The sequence below is a fragment of the Ascaphus truei genome, chromosome 3 (assembly GCF_040206685.1).
Source record: "Ascaphus truei isolate aAscTru1 chromosome 3, aAscTru1.hap1, whole genome shotgun sequence".
NCBI lineage: Eukaryota > Metazoa > Chordata > Amphibia > Anura > Ascaphidae > Ascaphus > Ascaphus truei.
Genome location: NC_134485.1, coordinates 60,431,285 through 60,456,782, shown reverse-complemented (window position 1 = coordinate 60,456,782; position 25,498 = coordinate 60,431,285). Strand labels below are relative to the sequence as shown.

At 43.0% G+C, this 25,498-nt stretch overlaps 1 protein-coding gene across 4 annotated transcripts in view; it reads right to left on the bottom strand.

The window, feature by feature from the left end:
- Positions 1-25,498, bottom strand: part of GLRA2 (glycine receptor alpha 2) — a 211,697-nt gene that overhangs the window by 128,932 nt on the left and 57,267 nt on the right. For all 4 annotated transcript variants that reach the window (XM_075594091.1, XM_075594090.1, XM_075594092.1 and 1 more), the window contains one exon: positions 12,265-12,488. In XM_075594091.1, the coding sequence (XP_075450206.1) occupies positions 12,265-12,488 (224 nt within the window). The remainder of the gene's footprint in view (positions 1-12,264; positions 12,489-25,498) is intronic.

Here is a 25,498-nt window from a genome sequence, read left to right as displayed (position 1 = left end):
ACAACCTCAGACCGGCCCATTCTGCGCATGTGTGACCTCGGACTGGCCCGTTCTGCGCATGCGTAGACATAGCGGCCCCCTTCTCGGTACCGCCATATTGGCGGATCAGCGAAAAGCGGGGTGACGAGAAGTGGGGCCTTGCTGTACTCTGTTCTTGAAGCTGCTACTAGTAATCTGATAATTCCTCAAACTGAGGTTCTGGGCAACCCTGACCTTCAAGGTCCCCCCTCCCTTGGATGTTACCTATCAATACTTTTACGCCACACCGTCTGAACCCCGACACCCTAGTCTCCTTTAGGGGCTCCTGGCCCACGGCAACTAGACACCCCCTCCAGGCCCCCTATGTGCCAGTCCACAGGGTGACTAAGAAACAGAACCTGTAGCTTGTTGCTACACAGGACATCCTTCAGGGCAGCACAGGCTGCAGCTCTTGGTAGATGAAAATCCCCTTGACACTACACCTGTCCCCCTCCATGCTTAACACTGGAACTTGAAAGTGTACTTGCTTCCTATGATTTCTTTCTGCTGGGAAAACCTGTCCTGATGAGATTATCTACGCAGCACCTCCATTTGTAGCCCCTTTATCCCCACCCTCTGTGAGATTTTGGTCGCTATTAGTATGTCTCTGTGCATACCTGTGAGGTAACAGGAGGGCTCTGAATTGCTCCGCGATGGTGAGGGGAGAATCAGGACAGGCTTTCAGGGTACCTTATTCGTAATTGACAGTGCCTCCAGTCAGCATGGATCCTGTTTCTGCAGGATGGTCAATGCTGATGCTCCTTTTATCACCAAGGCAGTGAATCACACACTTGGATGGTTCAATGGATATTTATTGCATAGTCCAGATTATACAGCAGTCCACATTCCCTGAAGGTTACCTCAAGGCTTGAGGCCCATCCAGGTTCCCTTCTGGTGCTCCTCCTATATCCCCTACTGGGAAACAGGGTAGTTTTTATCACTCCACAGGGGGAGGAAAGAGACACACTGATTTCTGGGAGAGTGCCAGTATATATACCCTGAGGTTGGGCTTGTAACCCTGCCCCATAACAGAGCTGGTCTGATACTGATAGGCATCGTACATTTACATATGACCCATCAAATATCCCCACTCAGGCTGACACTCTCAGGCTGTTCCTAGGCCCGCCCCTGGATACAGTAAATATATCCAGGGCTGCAATAGCCCAGTAGGCCCTCCTGAGATTATCTAACCCCTCCAGTGCCTGTCCTTATAAGGACTTATACTGTTAGGGCCCACGGAAAGTAAAAGCGTCCGGAGGCTATGCTACATACAGAATGAAAAAAATATATTTTGTTATGTTTTGGTTTGTTGAACCTCAAATAAATGAGATATAGATTTTTGAATGAAGACTCTCTACAGTAGTTATCATTCAATGATAAGATGTGTTGCATGTTCTTATCATTTTGCTCAGATTCATACTGGCTACTCCATTTTCACTGTATATCAGTACAATTCAGCAAAATTGCATTAAAAAAAAAAAGGATGCTCCTTTGCTGCCTGTGAGGCCCGCAAAGTACTCCAATGTAATGTAAACAGATCTAAGAGACTATTCTTTCTTTCCCACAACAGGGGACCTGATGTTGCTGAAAACCTGGGCACAGTTAATCAGTCTAATGCTGCAACAGGTCCCTCTGCAAGATTTTGGCTGCAGGTCAGCTCATCATCATCATGATATTATTGCTTACATTGAAATTATGTAAGAGGTTAGTGTAACTTGCATCTTGCTAGAGCATGAAGAATAATCCAGTGATGTGAATACATGTATTATTTACCTTCATTGTACTGTATAAGAGTGGATGTTGACATTTCTTTTCTTTTCAACTTTTCCTACAAATGAATCACCAATACTGAAAGCAGTATTTCATGTTTTGGTAAATTAACACGCATCATTGCATAAAGAGACAGCATTTATTTCCCTTTAAGAGGGAAATAATTTGGCAAATTCATCACCCCCTAAAAGCCTTTGAAAACTCATTTATAAAGAAACAAAAAAATCCCACCAAAACTGTATCTGCTCGGACATGCTGGTTTGGTATGGTACAGTAGAGGCAACGTTTATTCTAACATTTGCTGTAAACTAGCCGGGTTACATTCTGGGTATGTGCTGGGTATGTTCTGGGCTAGTTTGAGGCACGTTTAAGGCATTTCTGCATTGACTAACGACCCATAGGATTAACACAGCAGGGATCCCTGGCAGTCCAATTCAGTTTGAATGGGACTGCCAGGGACCCCCGCTGTTAATCTGATAGGCCATTAATCAATGCAGAAATGCTGGGGCTAGTTTAAGGAAAGTTTAAGGCATGTATTCAGAATGTACCTGGGTGTACCTGGGTCTTTTGGGGAATTGCCACTGGTTTTTGTTAGAATAATCGCTGCCTCTACTGTATGTGTTAGAGTCAGCAGAAAAAAAGAGAAAAAGGGGACAGTACACTATAAATACAGACTCATTATTTTGCCATGTTGTTCTCTTGTAAGAAATTATTTGACCTATTTTGCTGTGAAAATCCAATTTGCCTTTACTGTCAAGTAATCAGGCAAACATCCCAGAAAAACAATATTGAGGCCCACATGACCTTTCATCATGAATGTGTTCACAACAGATAATACAAATGCAATTTATATACATGCCGACGACATCCCAAATGGAATTGAAGTCATCAAACTTCCGGTCCTCCAACTATGTGGTGTCACAGAAAAACCTAATGGAGCTAAGGAGGAAGCTGGCTTATATACCAGTAGTACCAATACGTAGTGACAGTCTCACAGAGTGCTGCTGGTTCGGTGGTAGTCACAAGATATGCCTGTATTTGACCAGAATGTGAGAAAGTAGTCACTGAATATTGGTAATGTAAAGCGGAGAGGCTGCTCTCAGAGTGGATGCTGCAGGGATGCCGGATAGCCTGTGGATGTAGGAGTATATATAATAATAATAACCCTTAGCAGAGAGTGCTAGATTAAAGCATACCAAGTGGTATCCAGCTCAGCCCAACCAGGTCCCTCCTCACCTCGCTCCAGACCCAGGTCAGTCAGACTTATGTTGGCAATGTTGGGTGGATTTGTAACACCTGTTCCACCACAGACATACAGGGACAGAGTGGAAGCAAAGTTGGACCTGCTTTTGGATAGAATGGAGAGGGTGGATAGGGACATTGGGGGTCTTTATTCTATTATAGGCCCACAGCAGCAGGATAGAGCAAGACATCTGGAGGACCATTCCCACCCCGTGTCTCCATGTCATACCCAGATTTTACCTACTGTAACATCCCGGATGAGAAAGACAGAGGGAGAAACCTGCAGGAAAGTGTCTTCCCAGAGCAGTTAGCTGTGCCTGCTTTCCAAAGCACACCTGCGGCACCCTAGAGACCCGAGATGATACATGGGAATGGGAATGCAGTAGGGAACTTCAAGCCTTACGTTATACCAACGGAACCTCTGTTAAGATATCTAATAAACTGCAGAGGACAGCTGAGTCGTTATATCCTGCTAATCTTCAAATACCATTTCAGTTTTGAGCAATATTCCCGAGTGGTCCAAACAAGGCAACAATGATGAGAGTGATTCCCATCAATTTGAAGAGATTTGTTTTCCAAGTGAATAAGATGAATTTATAAACTGAATGAATACAGTTTAAAAAAAAAAAAAGTTTTTCATTTAATAAATACAGTTTTACCGAAAATGTTTTTAATTAAGTACTTTATTGTATTCATTGTTTAATTTTTGTTTTGCAGGGTTGGCAGGCTGATGAACATCAACACCATGTTCGTGCAGAGCCCCTACCAATTCTCCAATTAGCATAAAGGTATACAGTAATATACCTCATTGTCAGTCTACACATCACCCGCCACTGAAGAGCAGGTGAATGTCTAAGGCTGAAAGAAAGACATTTCTGTAAGTTTTACTATTTCACACTAGGGAATTTGTGCGCACACAGTTCACCTTTATAATAAGGGAACTCTGATACTGGCTTTGGCCAGCTTTTAATTGCATTAAATTACAAAAGCAAATTCTTCATTAACCCCTTCATTGCCTTTTCACATATTTCACAAAGTTTATGATGTATTTAATGTATAGGTCAGGTTTATTTTTTTTACATACAGGGTTGGTTCCTTTTGTTCTGCTAGAGACCTCTGGAGACCACCTGAGGTATCCTCGGGCTTCTCACGGGTATCAGGCTGGCAGGTCCACGGGGGACACCTGCGGGGAAGAACCGGTGGCCCCACATAGGGACCACCCGTGGGTCCCCAGACCCCTGTGGGAACCACCCAAGACCCCTCAGACACCTGTGGGTCTGACCCGGGGCCCCCAGATATCTGCGGGCCTACCGTGGGGACCCAATTGTGGCCCACGGTGACCCACGGAGACCACCTGGTGGGCCCTGGCGCCTGGCGGGACCCACCAACAAGCCTCCAGACCCTGTGTGAAACATGATGCTGGTAACCTGTAGGTCTGTGAGGTGACCCGTCAGGTCCACCGGGGACTCACGTGGGCCTGGGGTATGAACCCTGTATGTAAAAGAATAAATCATGTATTTATGGGGGGGCACAGGGCGTGGGTTATGTATTTAATAAATATAATGATGTTTATTGTGGGGCAGTGTATTGTTTTTATTGTGGGTACTGGAGGTGGGGGGAGGGGGTATTGGCCCCAAGGGTATGTGGGTAGGCCTCCCGACTGGGTATTGGGTGAGGGTGGTTAGGCCTCACGGGGTGGGGGGGTAGTGGGGGATTGTATGTAGGCCTCCCGAGTGGTGGGTGAGGGTGGGTTAACCCCTTAATGACTGTAGCGGTTAATAACCGCTATGGTGATTAAGGGGTTAGGGGACATTGGCTGTTTTTATTATTGTTCATGTTTTGCAGTATCGGAAGGGGCATGGATGGTGATGAAGATTAGGATGGCCTTCAACGTGGCAGACGGACAAGGGTGAGTGCAATATGTATTTATTTTATTTATTGTTTTTTATGTATTTTAAATGGGCAAATTCACTATTATCTATACTGTATCTGTTAAGGGTGGTGTATTTATGTGTTGCAATTTTTTTGGGGTGCACAGAATTGGTACTGCAGGCCTGCGGGGAACACCCGAGGGCCACCGCCGGCCTATAGTATCATTGATGTGCATATATGTGTATGTTAGGTATAGGGTATAGGGGTTGTTGCTGTAATCCATGTATGTATGTATGTATGTATGTATGTATATATATATATATATATATACACACATATATACACACAGTATATATATATATATTATATATATATATATATATATATATATATATATATATATATATACAGTGTTCGACAAATCACCCAAAAATCTACTCGCTCAACCAAAAAGTCTACTCGCCACCTAGTCCCGCCCCCAACTCCGCCCATAGTCCCGCCCCCAACCCCGCTTTAAAATAAAATATATAAATAAAATACATTTAATAAATTCCTAGTCAGAACAACACAGGGAGAGGGGAGGGTGACACAGGGAGAGGGGAGGGTGACACAGGGAGAGGGAGGGTGACACAGGGAAAGGGAGGGTGACACAGGGAGAGGGAGGGTGACACAGGGAGAGGGAGGGTGACACAGGGAGAGGGAGGGTGACACAGGGAGAGGGAGGGTGACACAGGGAGAGGGAGGGTGACACAGGGAGAGGGAGGATGACACAGGGAGAGGGAGGGTGACACAGGGAGAGGGTGACAGAGGGAGATGGTGGGTGACAGAGGGAGATGGTGGGTGACAGAGGGAGATGGTGGGTGACACAGGGAGAGGGAGGGTGATACAGGGAGAGGGTGACACAGGGAGAGGGAGAGAGGGTGACACAGGGAGAGGGTGTGTGACACAGGGAGAGGGTGACAGAGGGAGATGGTGGGTGACACAGGGAGAGGGTGACAGAGGGAGATGGTGGGTGACACAGGGAGAGGGAGGGTGATACAGGGAGAGGGTGACACAGGGAGAGGGAGAGAGGGTGACACAGGGAGAGAGAGGGTGACACAGGGAGAGGGAGGGTGACACAGGGAGAGGGAGGGTGACACAGGGAGAGGGAGGGTGACACAGGGAGAGGGAGGGTGACACAGGGAGAGGGAGGGTGACACAGGGAGAGGGAGGGTGTCACAGGGAGAGGGAGGGTGACACAGGGAGAGGGAGGGTGACACACTCACACACTCAGACACACTCACTCAGACAAACTCACAATCACACAATCACAGTCTGTCACTCACACACACAAACACTCACCCGTAAGGCAGGGGGTCGCACATGGCAGCGGGGGCCTCCGCACGGCAAGAGGGCCTCTGCAAGGGGCCGCGCCCCCTCCAGAGTGGGATGCCGACGCCGCAGTATTCACTGATAGATGTAGAAGGGCCGGTAGGGGATTTCCCCTGTTTAGAGCAGGGAGAGGCACCGTTAGGGGATTTCCCCTGCTTAGAGCAGGGAGAAGAGCCAGTTAGAGGATTTCCCCTGCTAACAACTGAGCTGGCCATCAGGGGTTTCCTTAACAGCTGACAGATCGGCAGACTGTCCGTAGAGGCGGCACACCGACGCCGCGTGGGGTGAGGGGGGGGGTCACGGAGGCCGGGAGAGATTGGTGTGAGGGTGGGGGGGTGGCAGATGGCCTGATGCGAAGGGGGGGGCGGATGGCCCGGTGCGAGGGGGGGGCGGGTGGCCCGGTGCGAGGGGGGGGGCGGATGGCCCGGTGCGAGGGGGGGGGGGGGCGGATGGCCCGGTGCGAGGGGGGGGGGGGCGGATGGCCCGGTGCGAGGGGGGGGCGGATGGCCCGATGGGAGGGGTGACAGATGGCCCTGCAGGGGCCTGAGGCAGACAGGCATGGAAGCGGCTGGCTGCCGGAAGGGGGAGGAGTAGAAGCGCTGAGGAGGGAGGCCACTGCTCAGAGAGCCGGAGGCGGGGTAATCTCCCCCAGCAACATGAACCCGCCTCCGGCTTTTTTTTTTTTTTCTCCAGCGCGAGCGCGGGAAAAGCAGCAGCGCGAGCGCGGGAAATTTAAAAAACACACGTGTGCTGCTTGGGCCAATATTTACTCGCCCGGGGGTTAAATCTACCCACCCCGGGCGAGTAAATGTATATAATTGTGGAACACTGTATATATATATATATATATATATATATATATATATATATATATATATATATATATATATATATATATATATATATATATTTATTTATATATATATATATATTTATTTAGTGTGGGGCTGTTGTGTGTGTATTTTTTTTATTGTGGGTAGCGGGGGAGCTTAACCCCTTCATGACCGTAGCGGTATTAACCGCTAAGGTAATGAAGGGGTTAAGTCCACCCGCAACCCCCCCGCAAGCCCTAAACAGCCACCAAGGGCCAAATACCCCCTTCACCCACCCCCGCTACCCCCAATAAACCTGTTACGGCTGGTTAACCCCTTCATTACCTTAGCGGTTAGCCGCTAAGGTAATGAAGTGGCCTTTAAATGCATTTTTCCTGCCTCGGATGCATGCCGGGGGGCTCCGGTGCTGGTATTAATGGTATCAGCTCCGGAGACCTCCGGCATCAATCCCAGGCAGGAAAAAGGCCTGATTTTTTCTAAGTGCCTTTCCGCCGCTTACCGCGTGACCCCCGTAATATTGAATTTACTGTATGCGGTATGAACGCGGTATGAACGTGGTATGAACGTGGCATGAACGGGGTGAAGTGCGGTAAAGTGCGTGGCATTCGGAAAAAATCACCGAAAAAATTCGGAGATGTTGGAGAATAAAAGGGGGCTGTACATATGACAATAAGAAATTACATATATTCAGTGTAGGTACCTGCTACAGTATATAGAGTCTACCTTGACAAGGTTGCAGGCTTGAATCATGTTTTGATCAAAATATGCAACCAAATGACTCCTGTGTCGCACAGACTTAGGTTCTAAATCTAATCATGTCACTAGTATATTATTTTAGTCCAATTTGGTAGGAGCGCAGGAATTGTTCTTTTGTTAATCTTCAAATACCATGTGAGTTTTGAGAAATATTCACGAGTGGTCCAAACAAGGAAATCAATTTGAAGAAAGCCATTATAGACAAACTGAAGAAGCAGTTTAAACTCAATACTGCACAATTCAAGGCCGTCAAAGACCCCATCAATGCACTTTTACGGCATCAAAGAAGTGGGCTGGCGTTTGAGTGAATAAGATGAATTTATGAACTGAATAAATACAGTTTAAAAAAAACGTTTTTTTCCATTTAATAAATACAGGTTTACCGAAAATGTTTTTAATTAAGTACTTTATTGTATTTGTTTTATTATTTTGGAGGTTTGGCAGTCTGATGAGCATCAACACCGTGTTCGTGCAGGAAACACATTCAGATATACTGTCAGGTAATGTTATGTAGCAGGGTTCCGCCTGGGCCCTCTTCCTTACCTCTGCTGCGGTGGTTGGCGCGGGTGCCGCCGGAGTCAGCGACAAAACTGGCGGCTAACCAGACAGGTGGAGGCAGTGAGCAGGGAGCACTCTGGTGTTAGGCCCCAGCTAGGCCCTAACTCCCCTCAGCTTGTGGTTGCTGCAGGGACCGGCCCATAGGATAGGGACACGGCCCTGTAGTACCAGAGAGAGTGAGGGACACAATTCAGTGGCAATTCAGTGATCTGGGACTAGATCACCCTCTGAGACTTGAGACATTCTAAAGGTGGATCACTCCACGCGGGAGCCATCCAACGTAGAGGCGGAGGCTTTGCGGATCACCCTTCTTGATCCGTGGATCCCAACGACAGCACCTGCACGCTCGGGTGTGGCATCACCCGGCAGGTACTTCATTGCAAGCCGTGCACCAATGTACACCTCAATTGTAGTGGGCAGCACTGTCTCACACATTGGGTGGGTGTGGGATTCTGAGGACATGTGTTGGGGGACACGGTGTGGGGTTCTGGCCCTGCGACTCCTATTGTTACAGTGTGGCACTATTGTGTGTTGTTTATTATGCATACAGTAAACTGTTCTAATTATACCATTGTGTATTGTTTATTGTATGTGGGTCCTGTAACGGGGTCAGTCTACACTATAGAATCCCGTACAAGTGGAGGCGCTACCGAGCATCATTCCAGGATACCCCAGGCTCCCAGCAGCAGAGGCTCAGGCCTCCTGTTAGCCACCACGTATTGCACCCCACACACACCGTAGCTACACATCTCCCAGGGGGTGGGGGAAAGTGCACTACACTTATGTAATTAATGCATCTATTTTTTTTGTCAGTACCCGTACTGCATATGCGTTCAATACAGTTCTCACATGCAGTACACTTCGCATGTGCAGAAATTCAATGACACGCATATGCATTTCAACCAGGTTCCATAAAAACACGCATGTGCTTACAAGTACCACACAATGTAATTAATGCATCTATTTCTTCTCAATTTATTAATATATAAGATTCTCATTTTACAGGTGAAAGTGTCCAATAACAAGCCCGAAGAAGATGCCGGTCGAAGAAGATTGTCTGTTACCATGGTGGACTACAATATGCATAACTCTATAGTATATTTGTACGAGTGCTTTTCTACTCACGTGATTTAATATGTACTTTTTTTTAGGGCAAGTGAGTACATTAATTATGATTTTTCTTATGTCAAAAGTTAGAGTGAACCATATTTTGGGGATTTGGACGTACTTCTAAAACTGAGTTCCTCTTTTTCCAAGGATAGAAAATTAAATTTATTTTCAGGTTCTACATAGCCCTCCCACCAAAAAAAAAATCTAACAAATAAATAAGTCTGATATGAATAAAGGACCATTAGTGATAGTGACAATTTACAGACTTGAGCTCTAATATTTGGATTTAGTGGTTAACTTTATTTAACATAGATTCTCAGGTTTGGCAAGTTAAAATGAACTAATTAGTAAGAAAGATTGTTGTGTAAACTTCAGTTGAATCTTTAACTACTTATCTAAGCAATGTATAAGAAGAGGGAAACGTGCACATAGCCTGTCAAATCATTACATCGGATAGAATGCTATTTTCTCGTTTAAGTGACACCAAGTGCCATTTCACTGGAAAACATAATGCAGTTGGGTGCCACAGTGAAATGAACTGGATAATGTTCTTGACATTTGCCCAAGCTACAAATTCTGACAACTTATGCAAAACACAGATGCATTAGAAGTACACCAATGAGCTGTCATGCATTAGGCATGGTACAATGCTGACGTTTGTTATTCTCTTCAATGTAAAAACACAAATGTGTATTTTACATAGTTACATAGTTACATAGTAACTATGTAACTATGTAAAATACACATTTGTGTTTTTACATTGAAGAGAATAACAAACGTACTTGTGTATTTTAGAAAACTGTCCTAAAAAAAAGGGCGATGCTAATAAATTATTGCAAAATATTCTTTAAATTAATATGCTTTCAATTATCATCAATTGGCACCCTATGTTTTTTTTTCTCTGGGTGAACTGAAAGTAATGAAAGTTCTCTACATATGAAAATGAACATACTGTACATCACAAGTCCTGTTTATTGCACAGAGATGTTCCTTTCTGATTTCTTCTTAGTGTAAATTAGCTGTGTTATTTTTCTTATCTGCCTTGGTACCATTCTAAATTCTGATATATATTAGGCTACGCTAATAGTTCCGGCGACGGCGACGCAATGGTGATGTCAGGCTGCGGTCGCTGGAAAAATCAAATGGAGATGACTTCCACCAAGCCGTCGCTCCGTCGCGTCGCGTTTACTATAAGCGCACGCAATGGCGACAATGCATTTGTTGTGACGAGACATCGCCGGCACTATAAGCGCAGCCTTACACGTGCATACTGTAGTTCTCCAATATCATAGCAAAAAAAGTTTTCATATATTTTCTTATGTAAATTAGCAGTGGCAATAGCTGATGAAGATATCACAATAAATGCAAATATTTGTAGGGATTGTAAAACGGAGCATGCGGCATATAAATATCAACACAAATGCTTTAGCAGAAGCATTCAAAGCACAAGCAAATAGATACCAATTACTTTGCTATAACCATTTGTCCGTTTATTTACCTACCTAATCTACACAGCTATTATTTTCACCCTTCCTTATTCAATCGGCTGGCTACTAGAGATGGGTGAACTTGTGCAAATTAGCCTGGTCTATGTTCTAAAAGTTTGCTTGAACTTTTAGCCGAAATTCATATAGTGACATTCGACATTTGAAAGAAACTACACTGAAATATGGGTTTTTCTGGAGAAGGAGAGAATGACATAGAGAGTCCAATTTAATAAAGTACACATTGCCTGTTATATAACTTATAATGGGAATGCTGTATCCACTAAGGACAAATATGTAACATTAACCCATGTTTTTTTTCCCATTAAGAGCATAGCGTTAAGTATAACAGACGCTAGTGATAACGAGGTGTAAATGATATGCAGGTGAAGCATTACCATATCATCCCCTAGTCCATTAAGGTTAACGTGGGGTCTTAATGTTACATTATTCCCAGTGTCATAGCTAAACTTGGTGTTACTCCCATTCAGACCCTGAAATTGTTTTTTTGTAGAGTCTTGATGGGTGTAACACAACAGGCATGTTTTAAATAACGTTGCATTATTTCCCTCTGCTCTCAATGTCCACTCCATTAACAAACAAATTTCAGGGTCTAAATTGGAGTAACGGCAAGACTTGTATAACGTCACATTAATGGAGGATAATGCAACATTATCCTCAAATAACGTGTCATTAACTCTATTCTAATGAGATGTAGTATGGATGCTAGTTTTGCATATAACTAGCTTCATGGATACAGCATGAATAAGGGGAACATAACTGTGTTCCTGATTGGTTGGACACATTTGTTCTTTATTTAAAAGGACTTAAGTGCATCTAGGCCCTAATGGCAGAACAATTAATAGGCCATACATTTTTTATAAGAAAATGTAACAGTATCTATACTATGTTGGTCTCATTCCCTGACTCCATAGGCCACTATTTTCTTCAAGAGATGACTGAAACTCACCTGTTTCTCAAACTCATCAAGTGTGCTCCAGTTTTTAAAACATCATACTGTGTATGTATGACCAGAAGATTTTCCGATTCTAAGCATGGGCAAGTGCATGACTACAATAGGAGTTTATTTCACAAAGCAAGGGGAAACAGCCACCCATCCTGCTATAGTAATAGTATTGCCTCTTTGTACATCTTAACCCTGTTTATTTAATTTTTTTTAGATACACAATTTATTGTAAAAGGGCAATAAAACAGTTTACCAGGCAAAGAAGAAAGACACAACCCCTTACCTGATACTGTAAAGTACATTTCCATTCTTAAAAATCCTCAGCAATTTGTTGTCTGTTGTCACATCATGGAAGTTTGCCCCCTTTTCATTAGCAAAGAATAAATCAGGTTTCCAAATAGAATCCAACATAGAAGGGTCCAAATCCAAAGAATCATCAGGGTATTCACTGTATGATAACCGCGGGTCATTCCACTGCTGCCTCAGAAAAATGTTCACTCTGTAGTCCTATGAAAATGGTAGGCAAATAATGTATTAATCATAATTGAAGCTACAGTATGTTTTAACATATCAGATTTAAAGAATACTTCCAGTGAGAGGTATGTGTAGCAATAAGTCTACTGTTGGTACTCTTTTGGTGGTCTAATGGTCCACAAAAGGTGGAAAGACTTACAGTATTGCATTTTTTCTTTTCCATCACATTGTAGGTTTTGTGCAGAAGTGCTAATCTACTAACCTAATTATTCATCTTGATGATTCATATATTAGCAGTATTGGTATTATTGTGCTGGAATAGTGAAACAAATTGTGGCTGCTGTAGGAATGTAATGGTCCTTGAGTGTGCAGATGTAGCAAGACTTACAGTTTTCGGCACCTGGGCAAGCCGCATGATCATGACTGCCCGAGTGCCGCAGAATTATCGCTGAGGTGGGTGGGGTGGGTGGGGTGGGGGTATGGGGGGATCTGAAAGCGTGGACCCCCTGCAGCGCGACCACGGCAGCGCTATCTCCAGAGCTGTGGCTTTAAGCTTTTTCCGCCACGAAATCTCCGGAGACAGTAAGTCCTGCTACCTCTGTATGTCTCAGGACATGAAAATTCATATGGGTTTGTTGAATTCTAGGTCAGTTTTATCGACCTTTAAGACATAGTAGGAAAAAAGTGCCAAACTGAATTTTGAATTACAAACCAGCAGTAACCTTTTCTTTATTAGGCCCCTCAAAGTCATAGTATAATCTACTTCATAGTTCTTAGTGCCCATTACACTCTTTGGACGAGACACCATCTCCCTCCTTTGTACATGGACGAGACAGACAAAATCATTTTTTGAAAGTACTGGGTTTTACCGAATAAAAACTTTACCACAAATAAGAAATGTGTAATGTGCATATGTCTCAAGTATACTATAAATCAATTGTAAAAAAATAAACTGATACTGTTTTGAACTTAAATCAACGAGATCAAACTTCCCCTGGCCAGGTTCTTACATATTAGAGCATCTACTGTGTTGAGCAAGAACAACAATAAGCATAATAATTAGCCAAATTATTTTTAGCATAATTTGAATCATAAACTGCCAAAACATTTTTGCATCCAGTTATGAAGCCGACCCGAAGAGTATCGCCTTTCCTTGTTTTCTTCTGCTTTTGCATTCCCTCAGTTAATGATGCTGAGGAGCAGCATTTTCACATGCCAAAAAAATGACACACTGTATTAGTCTTCATTCCAGCAATGCAGCAATGGTCAACCAGAATTAATATGAGCAAATTGTGAGTTGCAGTGTTGGGAACAATAGCGTTGCAATGAGTTGATGGGTTTTTAAATACCTTCCATATGCCACATGGTATGCAGCTCAGTGAAAAATAGACTTTATTATCCTGTAAAGCCAGGACAGTTCAATCAAATCAGTGTAACCTTCCTGTTCCTACAGTAAATACATAAAATACAGGCTTCAGTGAACTTTAATGTGCAGAGAGTATTGTTTGCGTGTTCCAAATAATTACTATGTCCATATGGAATGGCTGGCTTGTTATGCCTAGCTGCATTACAGTACAGTATTTTTGCCTCTGGAAATTTATGCGGGTGCTGTTGGGAACTCCAGGCAACTTGAAATATATCTTTAATTTCTTATTCAAACTAAAATTTGCTGCTCAGCAGTACACAACTTGGATAAAGAATAGAAAGCATTTAGACATCGTCCAGTATTGGCAGAACCTTGTGTTTTAATAGTTTTTTCCCCATTTGTTGGTGTAGAATGGGTTTTCCAACCATGTTCTGCTGTATTTTATTGAGTGACCCATTCACTTATTAAAATAAAATATATTAGGTATTTAGTGTGGTGCAACGGAATATAGTCCAAAGGTGCAGTCACATGCCAAAATACAAAGTGACATACAGTACAGTATATCATTTTAACATTTTGGTTCCCCATATGGACTTTAATCAGGTGAAAATGTATATCCTTAACGAAGAAAACATTGGTAGTTTCATTTGTGATTGTTGGCAGCTGCAAAGGGTTTACAAAAGGTTTTCTAGTTAAGACTGTCACCAAATGTTATGATGCAATGTTCTACTTAGACAATTTGTAAATATAATCAGGAATATTAAACCCAGATGAATTCAGGATGGGAAGTCACAGCATTCATATTCCTAAGTACTGTTAAATAATGCAAGAGTGCAGTTGCATACCAAATATCAACTTGATGTACAAAAAATAACTTTAATAAATCTCAAAGTTTAGGTACTCCAATGTGTACCCTCTAATAATTTCGAACATACAGAAAATGACAAACTGCTTCCTTGGACTATTTAACATATAGTAAGTGATTTATGCATTTCACATGTATAGCCCATACTCCCCCCCCCCCTAATCGCAGATCAGGTCCCCTAAGGTGTTCTGGGGTCTGGCTATATGTCTCTGTGTGGTGCATACCTGCTGGCAACAGGAGGGCCAGAGTCTCCCGCGATGACATGGGGGACAACAGGAACAGGTTACTGGGGTGAATGCCTTCGTTCTCGTTGAATGGTGCAGCGCCTCCATCTGTAGTAAGCCCCAGGGATGCAGGGGGGAATCCCTACCACAGAAATCCCCCTCCCAGGGATTGAGAGATTCCAGTCTCACACAAGGATTATCTTTAAAAGCAGCAGTCTCTTTATTCTCTTGGGCAGCAGCAGCAGCCGACAGGTACAGTGATGCACAGTCCACTACTGTTCTCCCTTGTGATGGTCCCTGCCGCCACTCTGGACCAAAGGCATCCAAAGTGGGGCTAGCTCTTCCCTCACCCCCTAAGCGGGATGAGAGGTACTTAGTCCACCTACCTCACTAACTATAGCTATAGCATCTCTAATCATGAGCTGCTCACTCCTAACACTAACTCACTCTGAACTCACAGTACAGACAGCACAGACACTAAATAGGAAGTGCACTGCTCATATATGACTTCAGTAGGCACCGCCGCTGTGTCTCTTGATTGGACACAGGGTCAGGTGACCTACCTCCATCATTCAGGGCAAGTGCTTGAAGTGGGGGAAACCCATGATAACTCCTGGCAACCTGCCCTTACCAGGGATTATACCAGGAGGAGGATAGAACTATAGCCCCATTTCTTACCAGGGCTACACATGAAAATACCACTATAATCTAAAATGTACTGAAAAAAAAGACAGACCACTTTAAAATGGCAGCTGCACAGTACTGAATCCTTTGGTATAGCAGGTAAAGAATCACTACCAGTGTATGAAAGGTCATGGGTTCGATTCCTCCATGGTATGCTAAAATTATTAGTGTAGGGGGGAGCTGTGTGTGTGTGTCCGTTAGCAATAAAGCATTGAATGTTATAAAAAAAAAAAAAACCTTGGAGATGTGTGCACATGCACGCAGCCTGATGAAGCAGGGAGAGAGGAGAGAGCTGCAGATGCCGAGTAAGTCCTTGTGCGGCAGCCATTACGCGATCCAGATTATAACGCGTATATATAAAAATGCAATCAAGTGTGCTCATACAATAGGGCTCTGGTTAAAAATCAGGAAGGGAAAGCAATTGATAGGATATGAGGCAAATTGCCTATGTGGCAGTGATTATACCACAGGGGTTAAAGAACTCCACTAAGTGAAATCCTCATTGGAGATCACTGTGATTCCTTCTCACTGTCTCTTCAATCATGCTGTTGTAGTTCTCTAGTTGCACAGGTACTGTATAACCCCTTGCTTGCCACTCACTTTTGACAAATGGGCAGAATATTACGCTTACAACTATCACATTTACAAAGTCTTGTTGAGCAGTGTGACTCTTTATTGTCTTACACTGTAAGATATATATGCAGTGACATATAGCTGTAACGGGAGGTTATTGTACTCATTGACGCATGATAATGCATTACTGCTGCTGCAAAGTTTATTGTGTTATTTGTCACATCTCCATTAAAAGAAATGGAGCCACTGGAAACTGTTGTGAGAATTCAGAAATACCGTGTTATAATAGGTGCAATAACATCTGCCACATCAGTAACATTTAAACGATAATAATTTGCCATAAAATCTTCCCTCATTCATAAAAAAATGCCATGCATCACTGTCTCATTCAGTGATTACCATTCACTCACAAAGTAAATTCACTCAAACCTGTCTTACTTTACAGAGACTATTATTAGGACACAAGCGAGACAGCATCGTGTATCAACTTATATAGCGTTGCATATGGTGGACACTTCCACAGTTTTTTTGTTTAAAAAAACTTTTGGGGGCATTTTGTTATTTCTGGAACTTAATTGGTGTGGTAAAAAATAATGTAGGGAAAAAACGCAAAAGCTCACCAAGTTTATTAAAAAAAATAAAGGCTGAGCCTGTCTCGGGTTTTGACTTGCATTTTGCTCGGATTCAAACATTTGTTCCAACGTTCTACTCGGATATCCCAGCAAACATTGACATTTGTGAAGTTTGGATTTCGAACCCGTAAACCTGACCATCATTAATTTGTGGGATTGTAAAACGTGTCTGGGAATGTATGTGCAATTTATGGGAAATGTGCGAAACCTTACAGCTTTTCTAATTTGCACAAAGATCAATTCTCACAACATGCGGCTTATTTAAAAAACTTGTGGATATTTAAAAAGCTTAAAGTGATGCCCTTGCGCATTTCTCCTCATTGCTTATGCACAAAGAAGATGAAAGGATCTCTTTTAACAAATAATAGATTTTTATAGATATGTTCTGACTTGCACAATTACTATTCTTCACTGTCAGTTTTGACAATTGCTTTTTCTCAACCCAGGGGGAGCATGTGGGAAAAACAACAAAGAAAAAACACACTAAGTGCAGACAATATTGTTCAATGATGAAATAATGTGATGCTTGGCTCCTATGTGCTGCCTACTCACAGAATGTCAGTAGGATAAAGACAGTGGCGGGATATGTGGAGTCTGGTGGGTCTCTCTGGACACAGACAGGAAGCAGCTAGGACTAGAATATCAGGTGTAGACGTACATGGAAAGATAAAGACAGACCTCCATGGTGCAGATCAATGATACAAGGATAATATTTATGTAATAATAAAAATTTGCACTTACAATGTTAAAAATCAATAATTGCGTTTTATCACTATATCAGTGAAATGGAGTGTGTAGATGGTTGCCGCAGCTCACCGCACCGCCGACGTCCCGGATGGGCTGTTTCACAGGTTCTCTGTAGCTCCCTCTGCACCATGCAGTGTGGGGATCGCCTCCAGCGGTGTCTCCGGCGTGACACGTCACTTCCGGTGGGCACGATCAGCTCCGTCGCGTCACTTCCGGTCCGGTAACAGATTGACAGCTCGCAGCACCAATCCTCTCACTTCCTAGGCAGGTCCACTCTACGCGTTTCGCCAATGGAATGGCTGGCTTCGTCAGGAGTATGGAACCCCCCTTCATGCTAAACCTTATATACCCTGCTTAATTGCCGGTATTCTTAACCTCTGAAATGCTGCTATGGGGTCTATGATTATCTAGAGACATGGTTGGATGTATTCACATAGTCAATGTGAAAAGGGGAATAAACAAGCAGATTGGAAATTGGGGAGATACTCTGATAGTATTCCATAATGTGCAAATCCAGCAATATAAATAGCGGTCACTATATATATATATATATATATAAGAGAACTAGGGCTTTTGAGGTGGGGAGTGGATACGAGGTATACAAAATATGCAAAAATATATTAAAACATTTATAAAAATACATTTAAAACTAGAAAACTAGAATTCCTATGCTGTTACTACACCATCCCTTCAATAAGAGCTATATAATGGTATTAATCATATAATATATTATAGTATTTTTCTGGGGTGTATTCACATTTTCATAACTATAAAGATGGATTTAGACCCATCACTACCACTGAACTCTTTTAAACATATATATTAAAATATACTTTTATTTTTAAACATTAACAATAAAGTTTTTTAAACTAGTTTTAAATGTATTTTTATAAATTTTTTAATATATTTTTGCATATTTTGTATACCTTGTATCCACTCCCCACCTCAAAAGCCCTAGTTCTCTTATATATATAGTGACCGCTATTTATATTGCTGGATTTGCACATTATGGAATACTATCAGAGTATCTCCCCAATTTCCAATCTGCTTGTTTATTCCCCTTTTTACATTGACTATGTGAATACATCCAACCATGTCTCTAGATAGTCATAGACCCCATAGCAGCATTTCAGAGGTTAAGAATACCGGCAATTAAGCAGGGTATATAAGGTTTAGCATGAAGGGGGGGTTCCATACTCCTGACACAGCCAGCCATTCCATTGGCGAAACACGTAGAGTGGACCCGTCTAGGAAGTGAGAGGATTGGTGCTGCGAGCTGTCAATCTGTTGCCGGACCGGAAGTGACGCGACGGAGCTGATCGTGCCCACCGGAAGTGACGTGTCGCGCTGGAGGCGATCCCCACACTGCATGGTGCAGAGGGAGCTACAGAGAACCTGTGAAATAGCCCATCCGGGACGTCGGCGGTGCGGTGAGCTGCGGCAACCATCTACACACTCCATTTCACTGATATAGTGATAAAACGCTATTATTGATTTTTAACATTGTAAGTGCAAATTTTTATTATTACATAAATATTATCCTTGTATCATTGATCTGCACCATGGAGGTCTGTCTTTATCTTTCCATGTACGTCTGCACCTGATATTCTAGTCCTAGCTGCTTCCTGTCTGTGTCCAGAGAGACCCACCAGACTCCACATATCCCGCCACTGTCTTTATCCTACTGACATTCTGTGAGTAGGCAGCACATAGGAGCCAAGCATCACATTATTTCATCATTGAACACTATTGTCTGCACTTAGTGTGTTTTTTCTTTGTTGTTTTTCCCACATGCTCCCCCTGGGTTGAGAAAAAGCGTATTGATCATCTGGGACCAGTCAAGACAGTCCCTTCCAGAGGGTCTGAGCAGGGGGTTACAACTTATATTACTTTTTCACAATTGCACTATTTTTAGTCACTTTAATTTTTTACACCATCATATGTGTGTTATATATTCACTGTATTTTAAGTGATCACTAGCATTTAATTAGCGCCAGGTTTCACCAATCACTTTGTCACAGTTTTGACAATTGAACATTGCATACTATATGTTAATTATATGCGATATAAACCCATGTGTTCTAATCCAGTCTTCTGCCATCAGACATCTTACGGTGCTGGAAGACACCTTATAGCCATTGACCTGGTGGGCAGAAGACTGCTTAGTAAATAAGGCCCGATTTTCTTTGCACTTAAACTGTTTGCAAAAGCATAAAGGGGTTAGCAAAATGGAATAAAGAATGTACTTCTACAAATACCCTAAGGTAAAACAGGACAAAGTCGGTCATAAATGATTATTGTTTTATAATCAGCATCCAGAGAGGAAGGGTTGGGTAGTAGAATGCCATTTAAGTAACAAATTACACATGAAGGGCGGGTGAATATCAGAACACTTACTGAACAAAAGACCTGAAGGATCTTACAAATCCTGAAGTTAACAAGGTGACAGCACCAGATGGAATACATCCAGTTATACAAAAGGAGTTGAGGTGATTAAAGTACCATTGATAAGTCTATTCAGACAGTCAGGATCTGAAGAATAGGGGAAATAGATATTGTTACAAAAGGGATAATCCAGAAGAAGCTATGAAAAGACAGGTATGAAATCCTATCATCAGCAGTAGAGACATTCATTTAAACATCAATGCTGGAAAGAAAGGTTGAATATGTGATGGAAAAAAAACTCACACTGATGAAGGTAGCATTAAATCACTCAAGGGAGATTACGTTAAAAAAAAGATGATTGATTTGTTGCAGTTGTGATATGGGTAGTACAGTATGTCATGGAATGTGGTTTACATAGTTTGAACACTTTCCATATGGGAGACTATTAACATGCTTACCAATCTTGGAGTGGGTCCTGAAATGGTTGAATGGATAAATAACTGGTTGAGAGGCAGGTAACAAATAACTGTGGATAATGAAGGTCACTCTGAGGACGGGAGAGTGAGATGGCAGATGCACTGGAAAGGAAGTGGACATGACATATGAAAAGAATTACACAACTGTCTACAACATGATATGGAAGATGTAATAATACATGCAAGGAATAGGGATGTCATGAGAATAACAACTAGGTTTTACAGCTACTGTATAGTAGTGCAAAATCATGAATTTGATCAATGGAATCCTGAGTAGAATGTGGGATTATGGGGGCAGTACAATCATTCATCATCATCATCATCATCATCATCATCATCATCATCATCATCATCATCATCATCATCATCATCATCATCATCATCATTCAAGAAGGATTAGGTCTAATCATTAGTCCCCTATTTATAAATGTTCCTTACAGGTTCAATTTATGAGATAGTGTTTTTTTAAAGAGGATAACACCCGCACCTAGAATAGATTTCATAGGGGTGTGTCAATAGGAGTGTAAGGGATGTGTGCAGAGGTATGCAATGGAGACCGTTTTTAAGGTGAAACTAAAATAAGACTTTATTGCGCCTGTTCCTTTAACACGGCAACACCTTCACCTTGAGAAAGGCAGTATTTGACTGCCGAAACATTGGACTTTATGGCTTATTAAACCTCTTTTTGAGTAAGACCTTGTGCCTGCTTCTTCTTCTTTGTACTGGAACATTTGGGACTACAGGAGCTCCCCATGACCAGCGCACCGGCAGCTAAGTACCCCACCTCTATTACCATTGATATTGAGTGCGTGTCTCATCCTCTGTCTACCTTTAACATGGCAAAACATTCCAAATAAACAAAATAAAGGCCTACTCCACTTTGGAGAATATCTACACCTTTACTCCAGCTATATATATATATATATATATATATATATATATATATATATATATATATATATATATATATACACACACACAACAGTTCAACAAGAAAGTCTCTTATCTGTTCTTGTAGCTGTAGGGGAAGGCCTCTCTGCTCTCCTGGGTCCGCACCCTTGTGAGCTATGGAAATGTCTGTGACCATTATAGAGGTCTTGTCCCGTCTTGCTGTCAGCATACAGTCCTTCTGTTTGCATCAAGACATAGTTTCCTCTGGTCAGTCCAGTTGTGGGCTAAGGAAATCTCTGCAGTCTTTCTTCTCCTTGGTCAGCTCCCTTGTGAGCTAAGGAATCCCTCTCCTGTTGGAAACAGGAGGCTTTTCTAAGAGACCTAATTGGCCAGGTGGAGTCTGGTTAATTGCCTGCTGGATTTTAGAGAGTTTCTTCAACAGGGATAAGTCCCTGTTACATACCTCCCCTGTTTGTGGTATGCTCTGGCTTACCACGGACGAAGCCCATCCTTCCACTCTCACTCGAGATATCTCTGCGGCTCGAATGAGAGTGGATGGAGGAAGAGAACCCTCAGTTTCCCAGAGAATGGAGCCCTTTCTCCAGGTTATTAGTGCCTCCTCCAGAAGGTGCTTGAGATCAGAACTCAGTCGCTCGAGGAGGACTTTTTCCAAGTACAGTCTTTCTACTGACCGCATAGTCATGAGATTTTCCCTGCGTTGGGCGATCCTCTCTTTGTAGGCAGACTGTATGGCAACAGTCACAGAGCGTTTACGCAAATAGCTTTCTCTCGCCATCTTTTCCACGGACTCCATTTTAGCACTAAATGTCCATTCCTTGTAACCCTTGCTCAGGTCTTGCAAAGCCTCTGTCAGCTGACTTTTGAATTAGTCTGATATCTGGAATCTATTTATACTCTCCTAGACTCATGCCATTTCATGGTATCACTTGTAGTGTTCAAGAATAGCTATTTGAGTTATCTGCTCTTGAAGCTGTCTTTCTGCACTTCTTTTTCCCTTCAATGAAGTTGCCAGTTCAGTTTCTTTGGAATTGAGTTGAGATTCCACATCCATTTCCAGAGAACATCCTATCTTTTCAGCTTCATCAGATAAGGATTCTTTTGGTTTTGATTCTGCACTTATACCTTTGTTTGCTGCCTGTTGGGCAGCTGAATGTTTAGCTATGGCTTGCTCAGGTGCTTCAAACTTTGCAATCTCGTTTTGCAGTTGAGCGGTGTGCCCAGCTCTCACTGTACCCTTGTCTTCATGGGCTTTAGTCACTGTGGGATACCGACGCTTGGGCAGTGCCAATAAATTTTCCTGTAGTGGAGACACCTGTACTTTACTGGTCCGCAGAGCCTTACTCTTTTCAGACTTCAAGGTTTTAACCACTGTCCGTAAAGTCTTTTCATACTCTCTCCCTGCAGTACTGTAATCTCATTTCTCAGTCTTTCAAGCTCTTCCACTACTAGGCTTTTCTGCAAGTTTACTTCATCCGCGAGAGATCCCTGTTTCTTGAGTGCATTCTGCAATTCTCCTCTCAGGGTCTTTATCTCTTCCCTGTGCTTTCCCTGAGGTTGCTTCCATGTATCCTTCAATCCTTCATTATATTGTAGAGCACTGTGAATTTGTTTGCTAGGGCCGCAGCTGCTTGCCTCAGTTTCTGGACCTTGTTGTGCTCCCTCTTGTACCGAATCACCTGGCCACTAAGCTTGGCCTCCAGCAAAGCTCTGGTGTTGTTCAGGGTAGCCTTCAGTTCCTAATGCTGCTCTGGGGACACACTGGGTAATCAGACCTCCCATCAGCACTTGTACTTCTTTAGCAGCCTGCAGATTTTCTTCCTGCATAGTTAGCTGCTTCTCCTTGGGATTCTGGAGGCGCGTACGCAGACCTTGCAGTTGGTTTTGCAAAAGGTGTTTTGCTTGTGCGTGTTGCTCCAATGTTTCAAACTTTTCATCTTCCAATAGTTTTTTTATTTTTTATAGCTATTGAAGCTTTTACTTCTTTTCATTGACGTGGTCTGTGAAATCAGCATTTTCTTCTTTCAGCCTTGTATTTTCTCTTTTTGCAGTCTCTGTAATATTCAGGGCCTCCTTGAAGGCCTCCTTCCATTTACGCACTTCTGATTTGAGACTCCTGGTCTCCCGGTGCGAGACTTCAATCTCTAGGTTGAGGGTCTAAAGCTCCTTCTGAGAGACTTTGAGATCCATATTATGCCTGCTGAACTCTTTTTGAGAGATGTCCAGCTCCTCAGCGAGACTATGAAGTTTCTTTTGAGAGTCGTCCAGTTCTGTGTGGCAACTACTGATCTCTTGGTGTGAGGCATCTAGTGCTACGCGGAGAGTATGAACCTCATTCTGCGATATGTCCACCTCTGTCCATACACTGCTGACCTCCTGGTGTGAGGCATTCAGTTCTATTCAGTTCTGACTGTGAACCTCATTCTGAGAGACTTCCACCTCTCTATGGCAATTGCAAACCTCTTGCTGAGTGAGACTACTCTCTTTCAGTGCCTCCTCATACTTCTGTTTCAGATTAGCAATCATTCAATCAGATTAGCTCTGCTTTTCAACCATGGTGGTAATAGTAGCATTTGCAGAATCTAGATCTGTCCTTAGATCCTTCTAATTCGGTCCCGGATTCAGAGTACATTGCGAGAACAGTCTTCTGTAGTTCAGCGTTATCTTCCCTCTCCAGTTTCAATTGTTCACGGAGCAGATCACAGTCATGCCTGGCATTTTGCAGGGCATCTTCAGGGCTGGTCAAGGGATCGTCACTCATTGGTTCTGGCTCCGCTTCCCTGATATAGTTTAAGGGTTTATCACTGTCAGCACCAGACAGACACGTCTTTGGGGTACACGACTTCTGCCTTGGGCCCTCTGGATATTCAGACATCTGCTGGACGAAGTCTCCATTTCCTCTAGGCTGCAGGGCATCTTGGACCCCCTTTGCCTCTGCAGGATCTGCGGATGTGTCTAATCCTTCCATGGTATTTGGAGAACCTCTTTTTTCCCCCGCCTTTTTGCTTTGGATGACTCCTTTCCATCAGGGGTATTGGGGTCTCCTTCTAGGTTTGAAACTTCAGCAGTTTCACAGCATCCACCATGCTTTTCTTGCGATTGTATTATTCCCCATAAGAGATATCTTCATCTTTACTCTCATAGGAGTGGAAGGGACACTCTTCCGTGGGGTAGGGTTCATTACAGGAATGCCGCATCCTATCCTCCATTGTGGTGATATGAGTTGTATTTTTGTCCTGACCTCGGGAGGCGCTACTGCAGCTGTTTTCACTGTAGCGCTAGAACCCCAGCTGGTAGTCCTACAGGTGATTGCAGAGTTTCTAGCTCTCACAGGCGTCTCTGTAGACTTTTCTTTTTTCTTCTTTACTTTGGTATGTTTTGAAACATCAGCAGTACTGTGCACACATTCTCTCTCATCAGTGATACTGGATGTGCACATGCTAAGAAAAACTCCTGTATTTTTCTTGTGACCACAGCGCAGTGCTTGCTGCTGCAGTTCCTTGGCTCGTTGAAAAACATATTCCTCATATATATATATATATATATATATAGGCAATACGATACCGTGTTTGAGACGAATATCAAGAGGCAGCACTCCAAAAGATGGTCAAAAAAGCTTTGTATTATCAAGACATCATAACCAACGTTTCGGTCCTACATGCGGGACCTTTCTCAAGGTGATGTGAATACAGAGTGCAACAGAACACATATAAATACCCTAAAACACATAACATACAGGTGTAACAAATAAAATAATACCTGTATGGTAATGCAGCATGTTGATGGTCTCTTACCAAGTGTCTAGATCCCCCAGCGTTGTCTGGAACGCAGGGGTACGCCCCTGTTGTGAAACACACTCACTGCGCATGCGCAGGCCAGGGGTGAAAGGCAAAAAGTCAAATAATCACTTGATGCGTGTCATGGAACCAGAGGGGGCGCCTGCAGGAAATGGAACGCATGCCGTGCTGAAACGAAGCTAGTTGCGCATGCGCGAGCAGTGGCAGAGTAAAAATAAATAAATAATCAGCGCGTCTGCAGGGAACCAATTTGCCCTCGATCTATGTAACATTGCGCATGCGCAATAGACCAATTTAAACATGGCCGCTCGGATAGTGTCAGATGGTACAGCCCCAATCCGAGGTAAGAAAAACATTGAATGCATGTAATTTTTGTTTTTCAGGT